The sequence below is a fragment of the Protopterus annectens genome, chromosome 1.part2 (assembly GCF_019279795.1).
Source record: "Protopterus annectens isolate FY-2018-M chromosome 1.part2, PAN1.0, whole genome shotgun sequence".
Classification (NCBI taxonomy): Eukaryota; Metazoa; Chordata; order Ceratodontiformes; family Protopteridae; genus Protopterus; species Protopterus annectens.
The window spans coordinates 822,106,244-822,130,823 of record NC_056727.1 but is presented as its reverse complement, the minus strand read 5'-3'; the positions used below and the strand labels follow the sequence as shown (position 1 = coordinate 822,130,823).

The window sequence follows — 24,580 nt, the reverse complement described above, 5'->3', positions numbered from 1 at the left end:
AAACAAAGAAAAGACATTAGACTAGTGTACTTCTAGTCTGTGAATGAATGCCTCTTACCCACTTTGTCCATTTTGTTCATGGGGAAAACAAACTGAATATAAAATTATTCTAAATTGATGCCGGGTAGTAAAAGACCTTTATAAGGAGATGGCTAAAGTATGACTAAAGGGCAGAAAAGAAAAAAATATATGGAATGACCACCTAGCCAATAGATAAAGTCATCCTTCAGGACAAAGCAGCTGCAAAGAAGAAGAAAACGTGAAAAGGAGTAAGCACTGGACATCATGAGTTTTTCATATAAGGTGAGGTACAGGAGAAGGTGACCTAAAACTACAATTACAAAAGAAAAGCTGGGAATACGGATACCAGGCTGTTGTATGGAGAAAGCTATGACCTCAGATTTTAAGGGTGGAATGACACTAAATTTAAAGGAAAATGTTTGCAGGAGGAGCATGAGAGGATACCAAGGACATGGATACTGATAGAAAAATGGGAGGGGGTGACTATGGAAGATAAATAGAGGTCAAAAGATGTTAGAGGGATAAGGGGCTTGGATCAATCTGGTCCCCTGTGAAAGCATTCTAAGAGGACTTGCAGGCTTGCTGGATGAGCCACTAGCAAAACTGAACATCTTCTTCCCAGGGAAAGAAGTGATGCTGGATTACTGGATGAAGGTAGTGGAGTCTCATAGCAAAAAGAAGTGTCTGGAAAAGAGCCAGGTAATTACAGTCTCCTCAACCTTGCCTCCCTTCAGGAAATATTATGGAGATGATTAATCAATTCAGTTTGCCAGAGGTTCTGTGTACATGTTAGATAAGGCTTTGTCAGTCTGAGACTTTCCCATTTTATGACTCAGTCATCATGCAAGTAAATAAGGATGTTTTCCATATACATAATATTGGAATTTCAACAAGGCCTTTTATGTAGTACCTTGCAAGAATATAGTATAAAAAGGAAAAGTGTATAATGAACTCTGAGTGTTACTAATAGATGTGTACAGAACTATTACTTGACAGAAAGCAGGCAGGGCTTATTATCTATTGAAAATTGGGTTTCTACAGATTTCAAAATTTAGGGCCAGACCCTGTATTTTTTAACCTGCATCTTTCACACTTTAGACATGCACTAGAGAATTGGTTTATCAATTTTGCTGATGATACTCTGATTGTGGTTATAGATCATGACATCAGCTTGCAGTATGACAATGTGACAATGTGTATCTGGTAAGAATGGGCACATGTGGGACAATGGAGGCAAAATGTGAAAAAGTGCACATGTATGTAGTCTGAGAGATATTGAGGTTTATTTCCTGTATTTTGTGTCATACCATGCACATATCATTAGCAAGGCACCTTAATATGACAGAACTTAATCCACAAATGGTGCTGTTCCTGAGCTGCCTGGTTTTAGATTACATTAGTTATTTAAAACATATAATAAAAATGTCAGTATCATCTAGTGCTTTATGTGTAGCTTAATTTAATTTAATTTTTTATTTGTTAATGAGCTGTAACTCTAAAATGAGGCTGCATCAAGAAAGAGATTTTAATCTGGTTGGCAGTGTGCACCCAATGTTACCAGAACAGTAAGGAAAATGAAGATTTGGAGTATTAAGAAAGATGTAGACTACTGGTCCTTTGCACACTGGAGGAAAGAACTTAAGGATATATTGTATTAACTTATTGCACAGGTAGGTAGTGCACAATTCAAGAGGGAGTCAGTTGGTAGTTATGACAAGGCTGACATTTGGAGGTTTAAAGATTTTTGGCCAGCATAAGTAACTGTTACTTCCTGGCAAAATTGGTGGGATCCTAGAAGCCATTGACATAGCCGTAGCTCAACTGCACACATTCAAAAATATGTAAACGTGTACAGGCGGGAAGTAAAAGAGAAAAAAAAACTTTGTTAGGAACCATGTGTGGTTATATGCTACACTTTGTAAAGGATGCTGTCTTAAGGCTTTTTGTATTACAGTTACTGCCATTTTATATGCGTGCGTGTAACACTTTGGTTGCTGCTATTACCATGGACAAGCATGTCTATATACACTGTTTAAAGTTACTTAGAAAAATAAAGATATCAAAGTAGACAGTTCTAAAAAGAGTACTTTTCAGCTGCATCAGTCCACATATAATTGAAAATTCTAACATGAGTGAATGTGGGTATCACAACAGATATTTAAAAGATTAAGACAAAGTACTAGTTAATGTTTCAGTCCCAATACAATACATACTTTGCTGCATGTGTATTTCTGCCCATGACACCAATATGTCTTCATACATCGTTACTGAATAACCACTGAGAAAATTGTTTAGTAAATGCCAAACATCTGCAGTCTTCACACATAATATGCATGTGTTCTATGTATTTTTCTTAATCATTGTTAAAGCATACCATTGAATGTAGGGGCGAAGGTTGTCATTTCAGCAGGTTGATACAGAAAAATACTGATTAAGATATTACTTGAAATCATTGAGAACGTGCATGCCTGTACACTTGCATAGATACTGCCTGTACACTAACACAGATACTGCTAAAAGGTACAATTGATGCAGTATGAATGTTGCTTGGCAACGTGAATCATGTAGCATGGGTAGGTGGCCTCATTACCCCTGGAAATATCTGTCATTTCCTTATAATGTCCCCACCGTAAGACTTTATTGCAGCTAGAACATGGAATTTGTTTGTTTTAGTGGATTGATATGTTTAACATATGATGTTTTGGTTTTCATAGGTCTTTTGAGAAAAATTTGATGTATAGCAGAAAAATAATTCCAGGCATTCTAATTTAGTTTCGGTTAATATGGACTATTAGAATGACTACTAAATAAAGAAGCTGACAAAATATACCTTTTTATCTTACTGAGAAATTTTACACAATCCAAAAATGCCAGAAGCGCAATAATTACTAACTACTAAAATTAACTTTTTGCTAACTCTGAATGCCCTCATGGGAGCAAACATGCGGACATGATCTTATTTTCTTGGAAGGTTATTCTTGCCCACAATCCACTGTGAAGGAACAGCTTTTAGTGCCCTAGTATCTCCTGACAGATCATAGTACCATAGCTCTGAGAGTCCTTAATAATAGCATTAGTGCCTAATTATGTAACTCTTACCGATATGTATATGCTACATGTTTTAAATATTGGTTGAAAATTGCTTCATGAGTTGTAAACAAATAGCTGAGCTAACATAGTCATTTTTGTGCCCCTAATCATTAAGCCTCCCATTGATCAGACATTGCACTGTCTGAGAGAAGCCACCATCTAGGCAGCCATGGGTGTGCTTTGTGTTTTCACTGGCATCCTAGCAATGAGAACTTTTTCTTATTGTATGGCCTAACCTCTCACTTGGTGGCAATGCAAACACTTACATTATCAAAAGGGCCACTTATGTCCCCTTTTAATCATATACCATTTTAAAAAATGGACTTTGCATTTCAGGTCCTGTCTTAGACAGCCACCCCACCCTCCATCTTCCTTCCCTCAGTTGCTTTAATATGATATTTCCTGCCTTAGGAAACAACAGCTGTTTAGTCTACTGTAAATGGCATTACACATCAAAACGTCACTGTACCTGATCCTGCCAACAAAGCTGCTCATTTCTGTTCTTACTTTGTCTTCTTTATGGAACAATTTCACAGTAAATTAGACAAAGCATTCATGAATGCTGAGCATACCCAGATCAAATGTATCTGTAGAAATATACCTGGGAAATGCACATTTTGGAATGCATAAGATATCGTTACACAGGAATTGCCACTTAGCATTAAGTGGACTGTCTTCTTTGATAATTTACATAATCAAATGTTTTTGTATGCTTCTTCTTACAACAACTTGCTTGGTAACATATTACATGCCCTCCAACTTTCTATAATTGTTTCTTTACTTTCCATATATTCTCAGATGTTTAAATTATACATTATTTTGAGGTATACACAACTTTCAGAACTAAACAAAGATTCAGTAGGTTTATGGCCACAAGGGAGGGAAAGTATGCAGCTGTATGATCCCTTAGAGCCAGAATAGTTTGATGGCCCCAGTTGGGTGTAAAGAACAAAAGAAAACTAGATAACCTTGATGTGTGTTTTCATTAGCTGTAAACTTTTGGATGTGATTGACAAAATGATGTAAGAAGAAATGAGATGAATTCCTAAAAAAAGTATTGTGAGAATTCATTCTGCCTCAACACGGTGTGTTCTGAAGAAGCTGACTATGTTAGAAATACCACAGAACAGAAAATACTGCCAACACTTTTTTTTAAATATTTGGAAATACGAGATAATTTTGTAGGAAGCAAATACTCTCAAAGGGGAAAGGAAGTGCTGCTGTTGTCCTTAAAAAATGCTGACATCACCACTTCTCAATATTTCCACAGAATGTTTTTTGCATGCCATTGTGAATCCCCCATTTCATGCACTATGCAGCAGACTCAATCAGCTTTAATATGAGAAATAACTACTTTGAAGTGATATTTCCAGGCAATTACTCAGTGGCATTTGCATAGTTCATGGGGTGGTACTAATGGATAGCATGTTGAAAATCTGATGTGAAAATATTTTGAAGGGGTGAAGTTATGGATGTCTGTTTAATTTACTTGTGTAAATGATAGTACTTTCAGTCTGTTTACAATACACTTTTAACTCAATCAAGCACCCATAACTTTACTGTTCTTAATATTTCCACACACAGTTTTCAACATGCCATCTGTGATTCACAACCTTATTAATTATGCAACAGTCAGTACACAATGCAGTCTAAAAATGTAATTTTGTCTGATTTCAAAATGGCATTTTAGATAAGAGCTGCATAATTCATGCAAGATTAAATCATTGAGGATACATGCAAAACCTGATGCAAGAATTTGTGAAAGTTTGTTAGTTTTAATAGTTCAAAAAAGATCCACATTAGCATTTAACAGGGAGAAGCATAGGAGTAAGGAAGGTTTTCTTGAGGATTAAGTAGCTGTAATATGTTTAGCAAGTAGACTAAATATGGTTCATGCAAATGATAGATGGCATAAATAAATTAATTTAGTAGGATAAAACTTAAAGACCACAAAGACTGATGGTTTGTTGTAATAGAAATTCACACATATTCATTTATATGGTTTTCTTTGAAGATGTTCAAAATTGGAAAGTGCAGATACATATTATTTACTTTTACTAGAAGGTTAATCACTAGTGTTGGACAGAAGGCATGAAAAGGGAAAAATGTAACTTCATCTTATGGCTTGCATTGTTATATCCATTTAAGTAAATATAATTTGATGAGGAAAAAGCAAATGAAAAAGGTCACTTTATCTTCTGGCTTGCATAGCTGTATCCATTTACATAACTAGAATGTGATGCGGAAAAAGCAAGTGAAAAAGCAAATGGTGGATACTGTAAAGCAGCTATGTGAACTGGAGAGCTCTGCTTTACCACACCAAACAAGTATTACATAGTGGGTGGGAGGGTGGGGTCCTTATTTTACTTCAGACATGCTAAAGTAGGAAGCACGGCAATGTTACATGAAAGAATGACATTAACAAAAAGTTTGGGATTCCACATCTGGTCAAGAAACTGTGCAGGGTTATTTCTAAACTGTAGTTTTACTCTGTGCTCTCTAATTGCTTTCAGTGAATTGTTTCTTATTTTATTTTAATTTTAATTTATTTATATTTGTTTACTGATATAGTGCATGACCAATAATAAGCCAGTTTCAGGCTCAGCCTGGTTGAAATGCAAAACATTTCACAATCAAAAAAATGCAGAACACATAATAAACTGCATATATACATTGTAGTGAACAAGTACAGTGCTATGTACAATCAAGCAGAGTGTAATGTACAATGTACAATATATATATATATATATATATATATATATATATATATATATATATATATATATGTTTCTAAAGTGAGTCAATCTTCAGTGATTCTTGAGAGAGGTGAAGAGAATCAGAAAGGAGATAGGTTAGGTGATATGGTTACATGCAGGTATATTAATGTTTATGTTTTCTTCGGTAATTTTTGTTAATCAGTTATGCCTACAGTTTTCATTCAGTGGAAAATGGTAGGTAAGACTGACTTTTCAGATTAAAAAAGGTGCATTATATAAAAGTGAAACAAGCCTCCAGTATTGGCAGCTATAATTAAAATATAGGAAATTGCTGACTTCTGAGTATTTTGCTGTGAAGTGATAACCCCTTTATCTGTGATATCTACAGTTTTAAATAATGCTTTAAAGACAGTATTATTAGCAGAGTTTTTTTTTTCTTTTTTTTTGGTTTTGATATATCAGCTTTGAGAATTTACTAATGCCATTTTCAAAAAATGTTGAAATTTATCTTGTCTTTCATAGCTTCTCCTTCTATGCGAGGCTCGACCCCACTTGATGTGGCAGCTGCATCAGTGATGGACAATAACGAACTGGCTCTAGCTTTACGAGAACCTGATTTAGAAAAAGTAAGTAATACTTTTTTCTTTATGTATATTTTATCAATTCTTTTGTTAGCCTTCAGTGCTGTTGCTTGGTGGTTTTCTCAATGAGTGTAATGGACATGACAATCACTGTGAAAATCAGGGAGCATTCTACAGAATTGTTCAGACTATACATCAGCTTTTAAAAACAAGATGTACATCTACCTCAGGAAGAAGTAAAATGCACAGGTTGGTTAGTTAGTTAGTTAGTTAGTTAGTTAGTTAGTTAGTTAGTTAGTTAGTTAGTTTAGTTAGTTAGTTAAACTGTACTTTGTTTTCCAGGGAAGGGCAGTGATCAGATGTGACCAATTCAGGCCCACTCAGGAAGGTAAATGAAACATAAACATAATGCAGACGTACAGTGTTCAGAAATTAGCAGCAAGATTAGATGTAAAACAAGAGTAAAAAGCAAACTAAGAGAGATTACCTCCACTAGATAATATGTCTCAGCTGATTAATAAGTGATATCTACAGTAAAAAATAACATATGCAGTAAGACAGAACATGTTTAAAATTAACAAGTCTCAACATTTGTAGCTTTCCAGACCAAATGAAGGAATGTTATTACATTTAAGGAAGCAGTTGTTAGACTTCAAGTAAATTATGAGAATTCTAGGAGATAGGGTTAGAAAAGCATTTGCATTGTATGCCATTGTAGTTATTGTGGTATTTTATGTAGCTGAGCAGTGATTGCTAGAGTTTGGGTATTAGTGTGGAGAATCTCTAGTTTGTACATTATAGTCCAGATATTTTTTTATATTGATCACTGCTTCAGTAAACTAAGCTATATGGGCTATATCCTACCAAGGAGATTACAGCCGGACAGCTGCCAAATCTTCAGGACACCTTTCACATGCCTAAACTTTTAGTTCAAGTTGACAGGTTTGGGTTTCAAGCCCTTTAGCACTTTCATGCCAGATGACACATGAAGGCTAAGCCTTGAGGGGACAGTACAAGAAAAAATAAAATCCACACCTTGGCATAAAAAACACACCAAAAACAAGGGGGTGGGGGCAGGGATTGGCTACTGCAGCAGTGATCATTCAAATGTCTACTTTTATGGTAAGTTTACTTAGAAAGCTGTACTATGTTCTTCATATTAATCACTGCTGCAGTAGCCTGAGATATATGGGTGGAATATCATAGATTAGAACAATTGGGGGGGGGGGGTGGAAGGGTTCATGAACACCTGGAGAATAGTCCTAGCAAAGCTTGTCCTAGACAAGGAAAAGAAATCTAGTTTATGGACATTTGCAAATGTTTGCACAGAGGATAGGGTTACTGCTTCAAGAATACATGTAGAGTTCAACCATTTCCAACAAGTTATAGATGAAGCCAAGGCCTTGGTAGAATGTGCCTTGACCCTGCCTTAAACAGTTTTCTTGTGGTGGAAATAATAAAAGGTAATAGCCTGAGGTAACCATTTGGAAAGAGTCTCCTCTGAAACAGGCTCTCCCTTCTTCTTACCTTCACAAGAGGGTCTGCAAAATAGGACCAGATTGTGATTGTGCTCAAATGCTATATGTGTGTGTGTGTGTGTGTGTGTGTGTGTGTGTGTGTGTGTGTGTGTGTGTGTGTGTGTGTGTGTGTGTGTGTGTGTGTGTGTGTGTGTGTGTGTGTGTGTGTGTGTGTGTGTGTGTGTGTGTGTGTGTGTGTGTGCATGTGTGGGGGGAGGGGGGAGTGGTGCTGAGTTTGGCTGCAAGGATAGTGAACACATCATGCTGCAGCAGCTTGAAGAGAAGTAAACAGTAAGAGGTTGGCTCTGTGCTTAACTCAGAGCCACATGGCTTTTCCGATTGTGAGGCAGTGGTATTCTGTTTTTGGGAAGTCAAAGAGCAAACAAAAAAGCAAAAAAATGTCTCACAGCAGATACTTGTATGATACAGCCAAAGAAACCAAGTGTTCCAGAGCATAACAAGACTACATGTAAGCTACACTGGTATGTCCGAACAAGGGAGAAACATGTCCATAGTTAATTGATTATAGCATATTGGTCTGAAACCATTATTAAAGACCTATATGCCATTTGCGTAGTTAAGAGGCAATGTCCTTGAACACTTTACTTTTTCAATTAAAAATACTTTATCTACAATGATGCTCTGAAAAAGTTTTATATAAACAGGGATCAAAAGGGACTGGAAACAGCAAGTTTTAGAAGTATGACGGTGGTGGTGCTGCGGTAGTGTTGTCGCCTCACAGTAAGACATTGTCCTGTTCGATTCTCAGCTAGAGCGTCTTCTGTGTGGAGGCATGTGTGAATGGGCGTACCTTCGTTGAAGGTTGTGCATCAGGGCCAGCAACTCGGCACATAAAAATCTACTGCCAATCATTAGTGGACCGGAGTTCCGCTGTGGCGACCCCTAACCCGGAAAAGCCAAAAGACACAACAACTTTTAGAAAAATGTAAAGATCTAAATGGAGTAATACACTTTCTTTTGTCACAATACAGTCATTATTCATTCATGATATTCATGCTTTACTGATGTGTTGGATTCTTTGAGAAGACATGATAGCAATTACACATTTAGCCTTTCAAGACATGCCATTTTAGGCAAATGATGAAGTTCTGTCTCTTTTGCACATTCACATTTCATCTTTTTCACATCTCATATAACCTAACTTCAACCATTACAGCTATTCTTACCCCCCTCTAGTACTCTGGCATCCTTCTTTCATATCCACCTATCTTTTTATTTACTTCACCTCTCCATCCTGTCCACTTCCCTCTTCTACTAGCCCTCATTGTCCTAACTTTGATCCCTCCTGTCTACTTCCTAACCTTTATAGACCTACCATTGAACCAGGCGAGACATTCAGGTACTCTTGCAGCCTACCTTAATATCATACCACCACTTATATCTGCAGCAGTACCCACTGACTTTGCTGATTCCTGCAACAGGACTCATATAGCCTATTGCTCAGCTATTACACCTCCTAAACATGTGAAAAGTTTAAGTATCTAGTCTCTAATTAATTCCTATATCTGCTTTGCAGCCAGTGCATGAAGTGTCCTATATAAATTTTGCTAGCTGAAAACTACTCGTATGGAATGTTCTCATGAATATACTCTGTGTTGCTTATACAATATCTTTTGTTTGAGAATGATTACTTATGTACTGCTTTTTTCACCAATTGTATAAGCTGCCAATAATATGTACTTAATGTCTTCTGTATTGTATGTGAAATGTCTTATATGTGGAGCTTTTCTCCCCGGGACTCCACTGAAAATGTGCACTTCTGGGCCAGTGGACCATCCTGGTAAACAAATGCAAACAAATAAATAAATAAATACATACATTTTACAGCAAATATATTATTTGATGTTGTCAGTTTTCATTCATTCCTAAGCAGTGGGTCCGTATCCAATCCTCAGATTCAACTCGGCCATTACTATAGCTCGTGGTGACCATAAAGCTCTCAAGCTTCTACCTTGCCCACAGTGCACCAACCCCAAACATACCTCAGATCTCAATTGACAATTTTTGCAAAATAGACATGGTCATATGAGCTCTCGAGCTTATTTTTCTTGGCTATTTTTTCCATGTATGTATATATATATATATATATATATATATTTCTCGTAAATTTAGTGTATCCCTTTTATACACCATTGCTGGTATTTTCATAATTATTTCCCCTTTTTCTATTTAACTATTTCTTTACACTTTTCAGTGTAGTCTTGCATACCATTCTTGGTATTTTTTCCTCCCTTGCCCTTATTTCTCCTGACCTTATTTAAAAAAAAAAAATCTTTACTATTTACTTCCTTCTTATTTTTGAAGATATCTGGGGTTTATGAAATGTAAAAAATGTGATCATTAGCTTCTGCTCTCAGCTGCATATAATTTGTGTGATTATTGCCTGGGCCCAGACCATATGAACATAGACTGTTCTATTTGTAAGAATTTTAATCCGTGAGCTATTGCAGATCGTATGAAGAAATTGATATTAAAAGGTCTGTTACCTTCTGCCTTTTCTGAAGCAACTAATGAGGCTGAACACCCTAAGACTATTTCTAAGGAGACTTCAAAAAAACTCCCCAAGATTGTCTGGATCTTCCACTCCATCATCAATTTAACCTCCAAAAAAGAGGCATCAGACAGATCCAAAGGCTTCCGTATTGAAGCAAGCTTCTGGATCTCCAAAACCTTCTTCATATCTGAGTTCATCAGATCCAAGGCTTCATCTGAGAACTCGATATTCTCCATCTATTGATGTGGTGCAGTCTAGGATGTCATCTCCATTTTTGGAAAGACAGAATTCAAAATCTCCTTCTGTAGCCTTCTCTAGTTCTTCCAGGAGTGTCACTGAAGCTGGTGTGGATAAGATGATGATATGATTTCTCTCATTGCAGATACAGATGGGAGTTATCCCAGCTTCAAACCCTCAGTTCAGGAAGCCTTGGTTTGCTCTACCACCCTCCATTATCGGCACCTTCTTTGATCCAAAACACAGATAAAAACTGTTGCAAAAAATACAGACAGGCTGCCAAGGTGTCCAGAAACTCAGTAGTACTTTTGTAACTGTTGCAAATTGTATTTTTGTACCAAAGAAATGAGCCGATAATCCACTGGTTAAAAAACAAATTTATTTCCACAAACAGAAAGCTGGTAAGTGCTTTCGTCCTGAACCACAGAACTTCATCAGACAAGTGACGTCAAATACAATACATATTTTTATACTCTAATTAATTAAAAATGTAGTTATGCCCCCTTAAAGGAATATTCCTATTAGTGTAAAAAAAATTAATATAAACACTGTCAGCACATCTGCCAGGATGTTGGCAATATCAGTTGGGTCTGTATATTTAGTGCCACTGTGCTGTAACTCAGAGCAGATCTGAGTGTTGCCATTGAGATTCATGACATAGCTATAGAATGCTTTGTGTTTGTCTTTAGAATCAGTGGCGATTTTGTTTTCGTAACTAGCTTTGGAGGATTTTATCAGGGATCGCAGCTTCTTACTGAGGCTGACCAGGGAGCTCCTCCACTTGTGAGATTTTACTCTCTTTTGCTAGAGTTTCTTCCTTCTGTTGTACAGTTTGTTTATGGCAGGGCACCACCAGATTGGCTTTCTTTTTTTGGAGGATAGCGTCTTGGTTTTGTTTGGGATAACACGATCCATGCACTCATGTAAGTGCTTGTAAAGTGCAATTGTGTAGGATTCAGTAGTTGTAACTGTATTGTCCATCTGCATGGGTGTCATGAAGTTCACCACTTTTGTTTTAAGAAGCATGAAGTTGGCTTTGGAGAAATTTTTTACCATGGTTTCCTTAATGGAGGGGTGGAAGCAGTATGTGGATATCTAGGGTAATTAGCTTATGGTCGGATCGGACCAATGAGGCGTTGACTTCAGGTGTGGAACATATTGGTAATGACTAGATCTAGGATATTGTTGCCCCTGGTGGGGGTGTGGATAAGTTGATCCAGGGCATTGGAGTTTATGAATCCCAGAAAGCGTTGAGTGAAGGAGTTGGTACATGAGTAGTTTTCCCAGTTAATGGTGGGGTAGTTGAAATCGTCCATTATTAGGGTGTTTGGTTGAACCCTAATATTTTCCAGTACATCAAGAAAAGATGAGTGGGAATCCTGGGGCATGGTGGGTGATCTGTAGCAAGCTACAATTTGGATTGCAGTTTTGCTCAGAGTTAGTTGCACTTGGATAACCTTGGCTGCATTATGCTGAGCAACTAGCCTGGAGGTGTGGATATCCTTAATGAATATGGACACACCTCCGCCTTTGGTGCTCCAGTCCAGGTTACATGGCCGAAAAATGTGGTATGAGTTATAGCCTGGTAGTGCAGGGGTGCTCTCTGGAGCCTTGAACCAGGTCTCAGTCATTGCACAGATATCGAGGTTCTCCATTTTAAGGAGTGCCTCAAGTGAGTGTATTTTGAGATTTAGACTTCTAGCATTGAGTAGCATCACCCTCAGTTTTTGCTTGCCTGTTCCTGTTATGGTGGTGAATTTGTCATTTGAACCTTGCCTAAAAAAGGCACTACAGGGGTGGCAAGAACCTTAGCCAGTATCCGGAATCCCAGGGGTGACAGGTGCAGGCCATCTCTGGCAAAGCATCGTGGTCTGTCGACCATGCCATCCAAGGCAGACAGATACCAGATCCCTTTAGAATGTCACCAGAAGCTTAGCCAATTGTTGAAGTCAATCATTTTGTCCTTGTACTGGGTGATGGCAGAATGCTACTCAGGGCTATGGTCATACCTGCGTGGGCTACAAGATCGGAGAGCTCTTCCATGTCTCTTTTCATGTAGTCCAGGGAGGTACATCTCAGGTCGTTCACACCAACATGAACAATGACAGAGTCATATTTGTACTTGTTGTGGAGTGACCTGAGTGCGTGGGTTATGTGACGGATCCTGGCACCCGACAGGCAGCTGACAGTAACCTTCTCCTTGTTTAGCCTGGTGAGTGGCACATCAGTGTGCCTGACTATAGAGTCGCCTATGACTAGTGTGTTGGGTACGTTGTTTTGCCTTATTAGCTGAGGTTGAGTGGCACACTGAGTCTGCGGGCTATGTGTCATTTGGGTTATTTTGGGGGGTGGAGGTTGCTTGCATTTCTGCTTTGGAGGTCTCTGATGCTTGAGCAGATTATTATTGAGAGCCTCCATGAATGTTTTTGTGTTTCTATGTGTGGATTTTGGTGGTGTAGATTTAGTGAGTCTATGTGATGAGTGTGGTGTGGTGCAAGTGTTTACCTTCTCCTCTTGACTATCAAGTTCAGTTTTGATTGGAGAGAGCTTTACCTCCAGTTTGGCTAGATAAGTGCATCTCTCACAGGTTGTAGTGTTAGGTGGTAGGAGGAGAGGGTTGTCTGTGTACATGAGGCAATTTCTACATTTCCCCAAGATGCCCAGATTCATCAGATAGACAGGAGAGAACACTGGGAGCTGACCCTTGGACATGCCTGAATACAAAACTATTTTCCTCTAGATAAGTGAGGAAAGTGAGTACAAGAGCTGTTTTTCTCTAAGCAAGTGAGGAAAGTAAGTACCAAAACTGTTTTCCTCTAGGTAATGAGGAAGGCTGAGTGCTTTATTTAGTGCTTACAAGTTCTGAACAAGTGCTGATCATGAATAAGCAAATTCAAGTGTTAAAAGTAAGAATCTGTAACTGGACTAAACTAGTTACAGGAAAGGGGGAAACAAGTGCAAATGTGGGCTTTTAAATCAGAAAGTTGAGAGAGATGGAAAAACTGCCCAAACGGCCAATAACTACAATTTCTGGGCCAGAACCACTCCTTATGTGGTAAATAGGTTACCTAGTGCTTACCAGTCCCACTGATAAGCTAGAAGGCTTCCCTCCAACACAGAAAGCTTGGGGGGGGGGGCTCAGAAGCTTACATACAGTCTTGGATACAGCAAATCTGAATCTGGACTACACTAGTTACAGGAAAGGCATATATATATTTGTATATATATATATATATATATATATATATATATATATATATATATATATATACATATATATATATATATATATATATACAGAAAAATAGCTAAAACAGCAGTCAAAACTGTTCAAATGCAGTGCAAGCTAGCACACTTAAGTATGTAGCAATGCTAGACCAAACAGTTTAAAAAATGCAATTAAATTAAAAATGACTAAAAACAATGCAGAAGGAGTCTATTAGGTAGAATGAGGTAAAGAGATGGGACTGGGGGGAGTGCCCCAGATCAAATCTACAGTGGGGGTGGGCAACTGCAAAAACTTCCAAATATAAACAACAACACAGGAATAGGGAGGGTTGGTATGGGAAAACCAACACCTTCAGCAGAGATCTGAAAAACTATACAGTGAAGCAAAAATAACAGTGCACAACTCTGAAGTCAGCCAACAATGATATAAAATTAGTCAAACAACAATTACCAGTACTGCTGAGACTCAGGCTTATGTGATCTCACAGTTGGCAACCCTTCAGTCCATTTCAAATTCATCCATGAGGCTTATCTCTCATGCATCTGTGGGTAACTCAAGGGCAGTGCATGCCTGCATGCACTTGTATGACTTTGCAGAGCCCTTTAAGTCCTCTTTCATCTATGCTTCTTTAGAATGACCTAAAGGGGGGGGGGGTTGAAAAATGTAATCCCACTGCAGAGAGGGTCTTTCCATATTGCTAGCATCTGGAGAGTGTATCCTTCACTTTGGGGCCAAATAAAGAGGTTTTACAAAAGGAGCATTGATGAAGAGGACTTGAAGGGCTCCTTCTCTGATCCAGCAGTCCATTTTGGAGCCCTTGGGTCCAAGTTTGCTGAGAACCAATGTGGAGGATGAAAAATATGGTTAATAAAATCCCATGGTCCTTTCCAGTCTCCACATGGAGATAGTTTCCCAGAGGCAGAGGGGGGAACTCAAATAAAAGATGCCGCCCATGCAACAGAGGTGGCCCACAAAACAAAGACTCTAGAAATTCTTTTTCTGACAGACCCTATCAACACTCCTGAAAGGAGGCCAAATTGCCACCTCTGGAGGCAATCAGGTGTTGTTTATCTCTGCACCAGAGAGCCTGGTTAGATATCACAAAAGATTTGTGAGTGCAGAAAATTATTTCCAGACATTATATAATTCCCTTTTCCATTCCACCTCTATCCTCATGCAAATTTCCTGATTTTGCACCCAGTCAGATTAAAACAGTGTACTTGAAATACATAAGCTGCTAGAAAAAGAGTCATCCAAGACCAGATACAATCCAGAACTTACTCAAGATTCTTTTTATTGCCAAAGAAAACAGGGGACTGGAGACCAACTTTGGAGCTCAGCAACTTGAACAAATCAGTTCGATACAAAGTTTTAGATGGTCATGGTTCAGTCCATTTTGCCCTTTTTGGGAAAAGATGACTGGATGTGCTTGATAGACCTTCAAGATGCATACTATCACATGAAAATGAACAGACAGTCCAGAAGGTATTTACACATCTGGCTGAGAGCCAATCATTACCAGTTCAGAGCCCTGCCCTTTAGTCTCACTGCAGCCCCCAGGGTGTTCACCAAATGCATGGCAGTGTTAGCAGCTCACTTGAGACAGCAGGGAGTCCGGCTGTTTCTGTATTTGGACAACTGGCTCATTACTGCCCTGTCCAGGGATCTACTCAAAGAGCAAGAGGTCAGGTACTCCAAACTTGCTTCCTTCTAGGAATTACCATAAGTTACAGCAAATTTTGATACTGGAATTTATAGGAACATTTTTCAACATGTTATCAGTAACAGTTTCTCTTCCACTTGCAAGAGTACAGACTATCAGATTTCAGGTCAAGAAGATAATTCATAGTACAGCAATTTCAGCACGATTTGATTCTGCAAGCCTTAGGGTCAATGTCAGCAGCTATAATTATAGTTCCTTTAGGGGGATTCCACATGAGGATTCCTCAATTAATGCTAACAACTCAGTGGTCAATTCTTTATCAACACATGCCAGTCCAAATAAAAAACACCCAGGCATGCAAAAAGTATCTGTGGTGGTAGATTCGGTCAGATCCAGTTCTTCAAGGGTGTCCTTTCATTATCCATCAGCTCAAGGCTATAGTGACCATAGATGCATCAGGTAAGGATGGTGTAATTCCTGGAGAAAACTGTCCAAGTCACTCATTCCCCAGAAGAGGCCAACACGAATATTAACGTTCTAGAAATGAGAGCAGTGTCCTTAATGTTGCAAGCATTTCCAGTCTCTATCCTTTCAGGAACAATTGTGATTCAGACAATGTCAGTAGTCTGGTACATAAACAAACAAGGAGGAACCAGATCGTACGCCTTGTGCCAAGAAGCCCTTAGAGTGTGGCAATGGGCGATCTCTTCCAACCACTTTCTGATAGCAATGAACATCCAAGGGAAGTCCAGTGTGATAGCAGACAAGTTGAGCAGGTCCATTCCACTACCTCATGATGGTGCCTCAACAACAAAGTGGCAGAAATGATTTTCCATCAGTGGGGCCAGCCTTGCTGTGATCTTTTTGCTTCTCCCCTAAACAATAAGTGCAGCAGCATCTTTGCCATGATCCCCCACTGGGGGAATCACTCATGGATACTCTGCTCCATGATTGACCCATGGTCTCCTTTATGCTTATCCCCCAAATCCCCTGATCACAAAATTTCTGCAGAAATTGTCCAGGTTGAAGAACAGAGTCATCCTCATTGCACCTTACTGGCCTCAACAAATTTGTTTCCCCTTTCTTTGGCCTCACCTAGTCTACCGACCTTGAATTTTGAATCCAGTTCCAGACCTCCTGACGGGAATAATTCATCCGGATATCTTAAATGTAAAGCTGACAGGGTGGTTTCTCCACTTCCTTTAATAACCAGACAATTAATGCTGTCTTCCCCTGTCCATCACATGCTTTCATCTTCCCATAAAGCTTCTATGAGGAAACTTTACAGAAGTAAATGGAAGAGCTTTGTTTTTAGGGCACATCAGAAACATTTTGACCTTTTTTTCAGCCCCTATACAGAGTATCCTTGAGTTTTTGGCAACATTTTTTAATGAAGGAGCTAGCTTTTCAGCCATTAGAGCTCAACTGGCAGCTTTATCTAACTTCCATATTGTTTTTTTTTTTTAATTCTTCCCTGGATTCAGATATGTAAGACCGTCTTGAGATGCACTCTTCTATTGAGACAACTTACGAAGACCCTACTCCACCATGAGACTTGAATTTATTACTGCAAGCCTTAACTCATTCCCCTTTGAATCAGCAGCAAAATGTGATCTTAAATTTCTGAACTGAAAAACTATTTTTCTTGTGGCCATTACCTTTGCTGGGAAGAATTACTGAACTTCAAACATTATCCTCCAAACCTTCCTACTTAATTCTTCATAGCGATCAAGTAACATTTCGGACCAACCCTTCTTTCCTTCCTAAGGTGGTGTTAGAGTCCAACATCAACCAGTCTATTAATCTGCCTGGCTTCTTTCCAAAATTTAAAAACAAAGGAGAATATATGTTGCACTTGTTAGATATTCATAGACAGTTACGTTTCAACTTATATAGGGCAAAAGAATTTAGAAAATCTGATCAGCTGTTGTCTCCTTTGCAGATACCAAATTAGGTTAATCAGTTAGAAAAGTAACCTTGGCAAGATGGCTTACTGACTGTATATATTTTGTCTACAATAAAAACCTTTGTGAACCCACTCAGCTATATCCATGGCAACTTCGTCAGTGTTTTTATCCAGGCATTCCATGGACGACATATGTGCAGCTGCAACTTAGGCTAATCCTCATACCTTTGTTACTCATTACAAACTAGATCTTGTCTCAAGAGGAAGAGCAGCCTTTGGTTCAACCTTAAATAAGAATATCCTTCCTTACAGTCCAGCTGGGATATCAGGTAGTTGGGGATTCTGTCTCAACTGTTGAGAAATGAATGAAAATTGACAACATCAGTTAAAGAAGTTATGTACTCACCATAACATTCCATCTGCATTGTCCATTTTCATTCTTCCTCAACTCCCCTCCCACCAACCCTCAAACATTCAACAATGATTTCTGGAAGAACGTGAGTTTTTAAGGACTCCTCTGGTCCTTCCATTGAGCTCAAGATAATGGCTTTCTGTAAACAGAAATTGTTAGCAATATTTCTTACTTATTCTATTCTAGCAAACAAGATTTGACGTATGTTAGGGGTTGGTGCGTTGTGGGTAAGGGAGAAGCTTGAGAGCTTTGCTTCATGGTTACAACAAGCTGTAGTAATGAACCAGATCTGAACCAAATCTGTTGAGGAAAAATAAAAATGGACAACCCAGATGGAACTTTGTGGTAAGTACATATCTTCTTTTTTACCTCTTACTCCATACCCCAGTGCCATTTTATAAAAGCTAGTAAGTCTGCTTTGTGAACCAATTTTGCATGACATTTAACCTTATTTTTCTTTAACAGAAGTGAGGAGTACTGTCAGAAAACCATTCCTCTTTAAATTTCATGTGGAAGCACAATAGCTATGACAATATAATCCACATCTTCTGCATGCACACAACTGATACTTTAGTGTGGAGCTCTCGATGTATGAATAAATTATTTGTGTCTGTTATTCAAAACTGCATGATTCTCTGTTATGTTATACAAAAAGCGATGCAAAATAAAATACCTGGCCATGGGGGTGCATCACTCTGTAACTACCACAGTTTAACTGCATATACCCATCTGGGGGTATAGTCCATGCATTTTTTTTTGTTTTTTGCTGGACCACTTTTAAGTATGCTACCTCTATAACTAGGGCCAGAGCTCAGAAGTTCTACTATCACAGCTAAGTGTTCACAAATGCTGTCTTCCAGCTTGTGTTAATCTGCAATCTGCATTGTTTCCTTACATTTTTCCTTCCTAAAGATCAACTTCAGTGGATCATTTTACTTTATTTGATTCTTAAAGCATATATATGCTTGTCTGGTACAAAGTATCTTCTTAAAATATAGTGGTAAAGTCTAATGATGAATTGTAAATATTTAGAAAAAATTATTAAAAATGGTACAATAAACATGCCAGGCACATGCATACTGCTAGCTTGTTCCCAGATCAGCACCAGCATATATCACATTTTGATTATATCAGTCTGGGTTTAGGAAGTGAAGCAGAGTGAAACAACATCCAGTGATTTTTTTTTTTTCTGAAATTAAATTTAGAGGTTTGTTTGTTGAGTGAATTAGAAAATATTGTCCCCGGCTTAAAGATGTTTGAAGACATTTTGAATCAGTTCTGTACTCTATAAGAAGACCACTAGGAAATGCCCACCAGAGTGGCTTATCAAAGAAGATAACATCTCAGTTCTGAGCTTGCCATCAGACCTGTCACTGGAGGACATATCCTGCTGCCATTCATCACAACAGCAACAGCAGCAATCCATGAAGGCCTGGCCTAGTGGTTTGCAGAGACACAAAAGAAGCACTGGAGTCACTGAGGACTTGAAGAACAGAAAGATCTGATTGATGAGATAGAGTAGTTCCAGGGTTTGCTTTGACATCTCTGGAGAAAACTGACTGTTATATTTTGAAATTAGACAGTTGAGACTGCTGGAGACAGTTGAGAATCCTGAAGACAGGCTGAGACTGACAACTTGTGTAGTTTGTCAAGTACTGAGCAGTCAGCTGACACCAAGAAAAGAGAACTCACAAGAAAACTCAGCTAGAAAACAAAGAGAATAATGTTGTAGAATGATGGATACATTTCATTCCTGACTTCCTACATATTCAAACTCCCCTTCCAAGAACTGACAGTTCTGTTGTAAAGAAGCCAAGGAACAACAGTCCAAGGAAAAGAAACATATATAATTAAAAAGTAATGCAGCACCAGTGTCTTTGTATGCTTTAATTAAGAATAAAGCTTCAGAGGCTGAAAAAAAAAATGAAATCAGAAATCAGCGTGGTTGTAAAATGTATGCTGAGACACCCTGATGGCAGGATAGTAAAAACTTTGGCCATACTATCCTGGTTGGTAAGGGCATACCACTTACTGAATTACTCTGACTTCAACTTACCAGTTGTGTACCAGTACTTCATCAGCACACACAGCCAAACCTTTCACATGAGGTATAAAACTGATTCAACAAAGCAAGTATGAAACTTTCCTTTGGACAGAAACGTGAGTTTTGTTTTGGAAATGGAAAAATTATAATTATTGCATTCACACATTCATGAGGAACACTTAAGAAATGTGCATACTGTAATTTGCTGGAGAAAAGATGGAAAACTGACAAAACTTAGTGTTATCCACCTGTCCCTTTATACACAGGACAGTCACTATTTGAGCAGTTGTGTCCTGCAAAAAATAAATAAATAAAAACATGAATGTCCTGAGACTTTAGAACAAGAAACATTTTAAGTTCCATCGGATTATTACATAACACTAAGTGAAACACCTCAGTATGATACAAAATAATACAAATTAAAATTCTACAACAGTGGAGTTTTATTTTGACAAAAAAGCTTGGTTTTATGTATGGACTGCCCTGTAAAATCTCATGTTTCTGGGAAAAATGTCCTACTTTGTGAATTTGAAAAGGTGGCAACCCTGCCAGAATATGTTTTACACTAATTAAACACAAGATAATAGCTTTGGGATTTTTCAAATATTTCATCCTTGAAACTGAATACTGTCTTTATGATGCTTCACCCTGAATATAGGGAACAACATTTTCTGGGACATAAAAAAAATCACGTTGGCCTAGGTGTTAACAATAGCTATGAGAAGATCATGAAGTTGCCCACCTTTGCAAAAAGGTAAAACATAAAAACAGGAAGGAAAAACATTAAGAATCAAATACTGATTAGGTTAATTAATACACAATCTATGTACCTGGATATTTTATTACTACTGGCATATTATCTTGATAACAGAGAACCATCTCACGCTACTGAAGAGAGACAAAATGAGTTGTTGTTGGTAACTATGTTGTATTATGCTGCCAACTGTTTTGGTTCATGCTACTGATGAGAAATAAGATGTGTTGATGTTGTTAACTATGTTGTATTATGCAGCCAACTGTTTCTGTTTGCTGGATTATTAGCTAGATTTAACTGTTATCTCCCTATACTATTCTAATCTCTTTCACTCTACTATTCTACCTCCTACCTGCCTCTAGACTATCATTGCACAGCCAAGTGACTCCATCCTACTCTCCTCACCTATTCCTCCTAATATCACTCTTGAGAAATACTTCCATTCTATGTCCCGTCTTCTAACCTTCCAGCTGTATTACTAACTCTAATCCTTGGACACTTTTTATTATTCCTCCTGTCTGTTTAACATCTCTACCTACTACTCACTACTATCTAGCTCTAACTGAGGTCTCTCTCTATCTTTTTTACAGGTCCCTGACACCTAAGGCATAAAGGCTTGTAAACCCCAGCCAACTCCTGAAGACCACCCCAATTCCAAGTACTGATCTATTGAAGGAAGCCCTCTACACCAACAGTATTTGAACGTATGTTCAGTGATACTAATGCAAAATAAGATGTGCTCCTGAGTGTATATCCCTACTTTTGTGCCCATTGAGTACTGCTCCTGGTCAGCTACATAACATTGCCGTGCCACCCCCACCCAGACACACAGGCTATTATCAGACCTTAACCTACCATCTTACACCCACACTGGTCTTTTTTCTATCCCAGCTCACTTTCTACACTCTCCAATCTTCCACTGTATCTCCCTCTTGCACTTCTTCTTTCTACTCATGCCAGCCCTCTCACTGTCCTCCTCACTCACATAGTCTCTACCTTAACCACCTCTGACCTAGTCCCCCCTTACCCTGCCAGAGTGCTCCATCCACCTCCACAGTCTAGCTCCCAGATAACCTGTGCTGCTTCCCTCCACATAGATTTAGGAATAATACCTCCTTCTATGGAAAGAGAGTAGCAAAGCTTTAAGTACTTGCTAGCTTTCTCTAAATGATAAACTACTAACCAGTAGACTCCAAGCATAATGCCTTACTGTACTCCCTGAATCACAACTGATTGTTTTCCACAACTGCTGCTCCTCCAGGACAGTGCTTTCCCGCTCCGTTCGCTACGCTCACTTTGCTCCCCTACCCTACCCCCATTCCCACCCACTCCAGCCCAACCTAAATCAATCAAACCCACTCTACAGTAGGGCAACGTCATCTCTTCTTCTCTTAAACATGAATGCAAGAAGTATACTCAACAAAGTTCAGGACCTCCATGCCCTCTTGGCTTTATATAAACCAGACTTAGCTATACTAACTGAAACCTGTCTTAGACCAGAACTTCATGATAACGAGATCACACCCCCTGGCTATAATATTATATGGAAAGATAGGACAGGGAGAAAAGGAGGTGGTGTAGCCATATTGTTTCAAAATCATCTCAATTTGGAGCAAGTTAGCTACAACCCTCATAAAGTCAATGGTACTGAACTCATTCTTGCCAAATTAAAACTAAACTCTGGCAAACATATAGTTATAGCAGGTGCCTACATCCCACCAGGAAATAACATTGCCACTATGGAAAACCTGGTACACTGGATGTCTATCTCCCATCCACAAGAAACCATAATTTTAGGAGATTTTAATATAGACTGGTCCAACTGTATCAAATTCAACCCCACTACCCATATTAATCTACACAGGTTCACCCAAATCATAGGCACTGCCACAAGAATCAATAAGAAATCCTAACGTCAATCCATCCTAGATTGGATACTCCTGTCCGACCCCACCTTAGCCCACCAATCAGGCTGCCTACCAGATAATCTGAGTGATCACCAACCAACCTACCTTATTAGAATAAACCCTGCCAAAGTAAGCAACCCATCCTTAGAATAGTTCGCATTAAAAAGAACTTCAAAGCCAAAGACCTAAACCAGGAACTAAAATACTGTAACTGGTCCCCCCTAAAACATCTACCCCTAGATGAAGCAGTAGACAACTTTAACTCAACCTTTCTCAAACTCCTAGACCATCATGCACCTTCCAGAACCATCAGAGTTAAGACTAACTATGCCCCCTGGCTAACAAAAGAAACTAAAACTATAATGAAGGATAGAGATAGAGCATGGAACCAATATCATAAACTGAAAACCACTATCACAAAACAAATCTACCTAGCTCTTCGGAACAAGCCCAAAAAAACTCATAAAAACTGATAAAACTAATTATTACAAAACCTTACAAGAAAAACATGCCCACTGCCCTCAAAAATTCTGGGCCTCGATAAATAAATTACTTCACCCAGGTAAAATCAGCACTCCCACACCCACAATACCAACCAGTAATGAGGGCATCCCCACCCAATTCAGCATATTATTCACAGAAACTGTCCTAGCCCTTTCTAATACCCTAAATAGCATCTCCAACCCCCCACCCTCTCCTACTCCTTCTATCCCTATTACACAACAAACTCCCTCTAACTTTTCATTCTCTCCAGCATCCACAAAACTTATTACTAAACTCCTCAAAAAACTAAAACCCACCACACTGGCTGCTGATGAATTTCTTGCTGATTTCCTTCAACTCTCAGCTGAAACCATATCTTACCCCATATCTATTCTCATAAATAGATCAATATCTGAATGTAAAGTACCTAAGCTGTGGAAAATATCCCACATATCGCAAAGACGGCAACTCCCTTGAGCTCACCAACTACTGCCCAATCGCAATTTTATCACCATTATCAAAAATACTAGAAAGAGTATTGCATACACAACTAATGCAATACCTCCTAGAAAATAACCTGATATCATCATCTCAACATGGGTTTTGACCCTCTCATAGTACCACAGCAGCCCTACTCTCTTTCACTAACATAGTCAACATTCATAGAAACAATGGACAGTTGTATCTTCTATATTTTTGGACTTATCAAAAGCATTTGATATGGTCAACCACAGCATGCTGCTCAAAATTTTATATACCCTTAACCTTACCTCACCCACTATATCTTGGTTCAACAGTTATCTATCAGACTGACAACAAGCAGTTCTGTGGCAGGACCAACTTTCCTCCTTTCTGCCAGTATCCATAGGAGTCCCTCAAGTTTCAAGCCTTGGTCCTTTACTATTCTCCATATTTACAAATCAGATAGCTGTATCCACCCCCTCTGCCTCTATAGTGTAATATGCTGATGACACAACTATCATATGTGCTGTCCCAGCCTTAAGCGAACTACGAATAGTACCACAACACAACTTTACATTGACTGAAGCATGGTTTTCTAGCATTAAAACAAACCTAATTCTCTTCACTCTAGGCAGATCTTCTGCACTAAACAATGATTTCAGCATAAACTCCAAAGATAATACCTTAATCACCCCAACATCACACACCAAACTCTTAGGAGTAGTAATCGATAACAAACTTAAATTTGACATACACATAGCCCAAACAATCAAAAAAGTGCACAAAAAGCTTGGTCTCTTATTTAGGAACAGGCACTTCATGACCAACCATACCAAAGCCACTACTGCTAGAACTCACCTACTATCCACCCTACTGTATGTCTCTCCAATCCTGGCGAATCTTCACCACAGCGAGCAAAACAAAATGACAGCTTGCTATAACAAGATTGCCAGGTTTGCTGCAGGTGCCTCTAATAGGGACCCTCACTGTCATTCCATCTAGCAGCTCAAATGGCTTGAGTTACCCCATCTACTTCTTACTG

The 24,580-nt window shown here is 38.7% G+C and overlaps 1 protein-coding gene across 1 annotated transcript in view; it reads left to right on the top strand.

Moving 5' to 3' along the window:
* RYR2 (ryanodine receptor 2) overlaps window positions 1-24,580 on the top strand; it is a 6,224,161-nt gene that overhangs the window by 3,513,403 nt on the left and 2,686,178 nt on the right. The window contains exon 44 of the mRNA XM_044059048.1: window positions 6,351-6,454. Coding sequence (XP_043914983.1) covers window positions 6,351-6,454 — 104 coding nt within the window. The remainder of the gene's footprint in view (window positions 1-6,350; window positions 6,455-24,580) is intronic.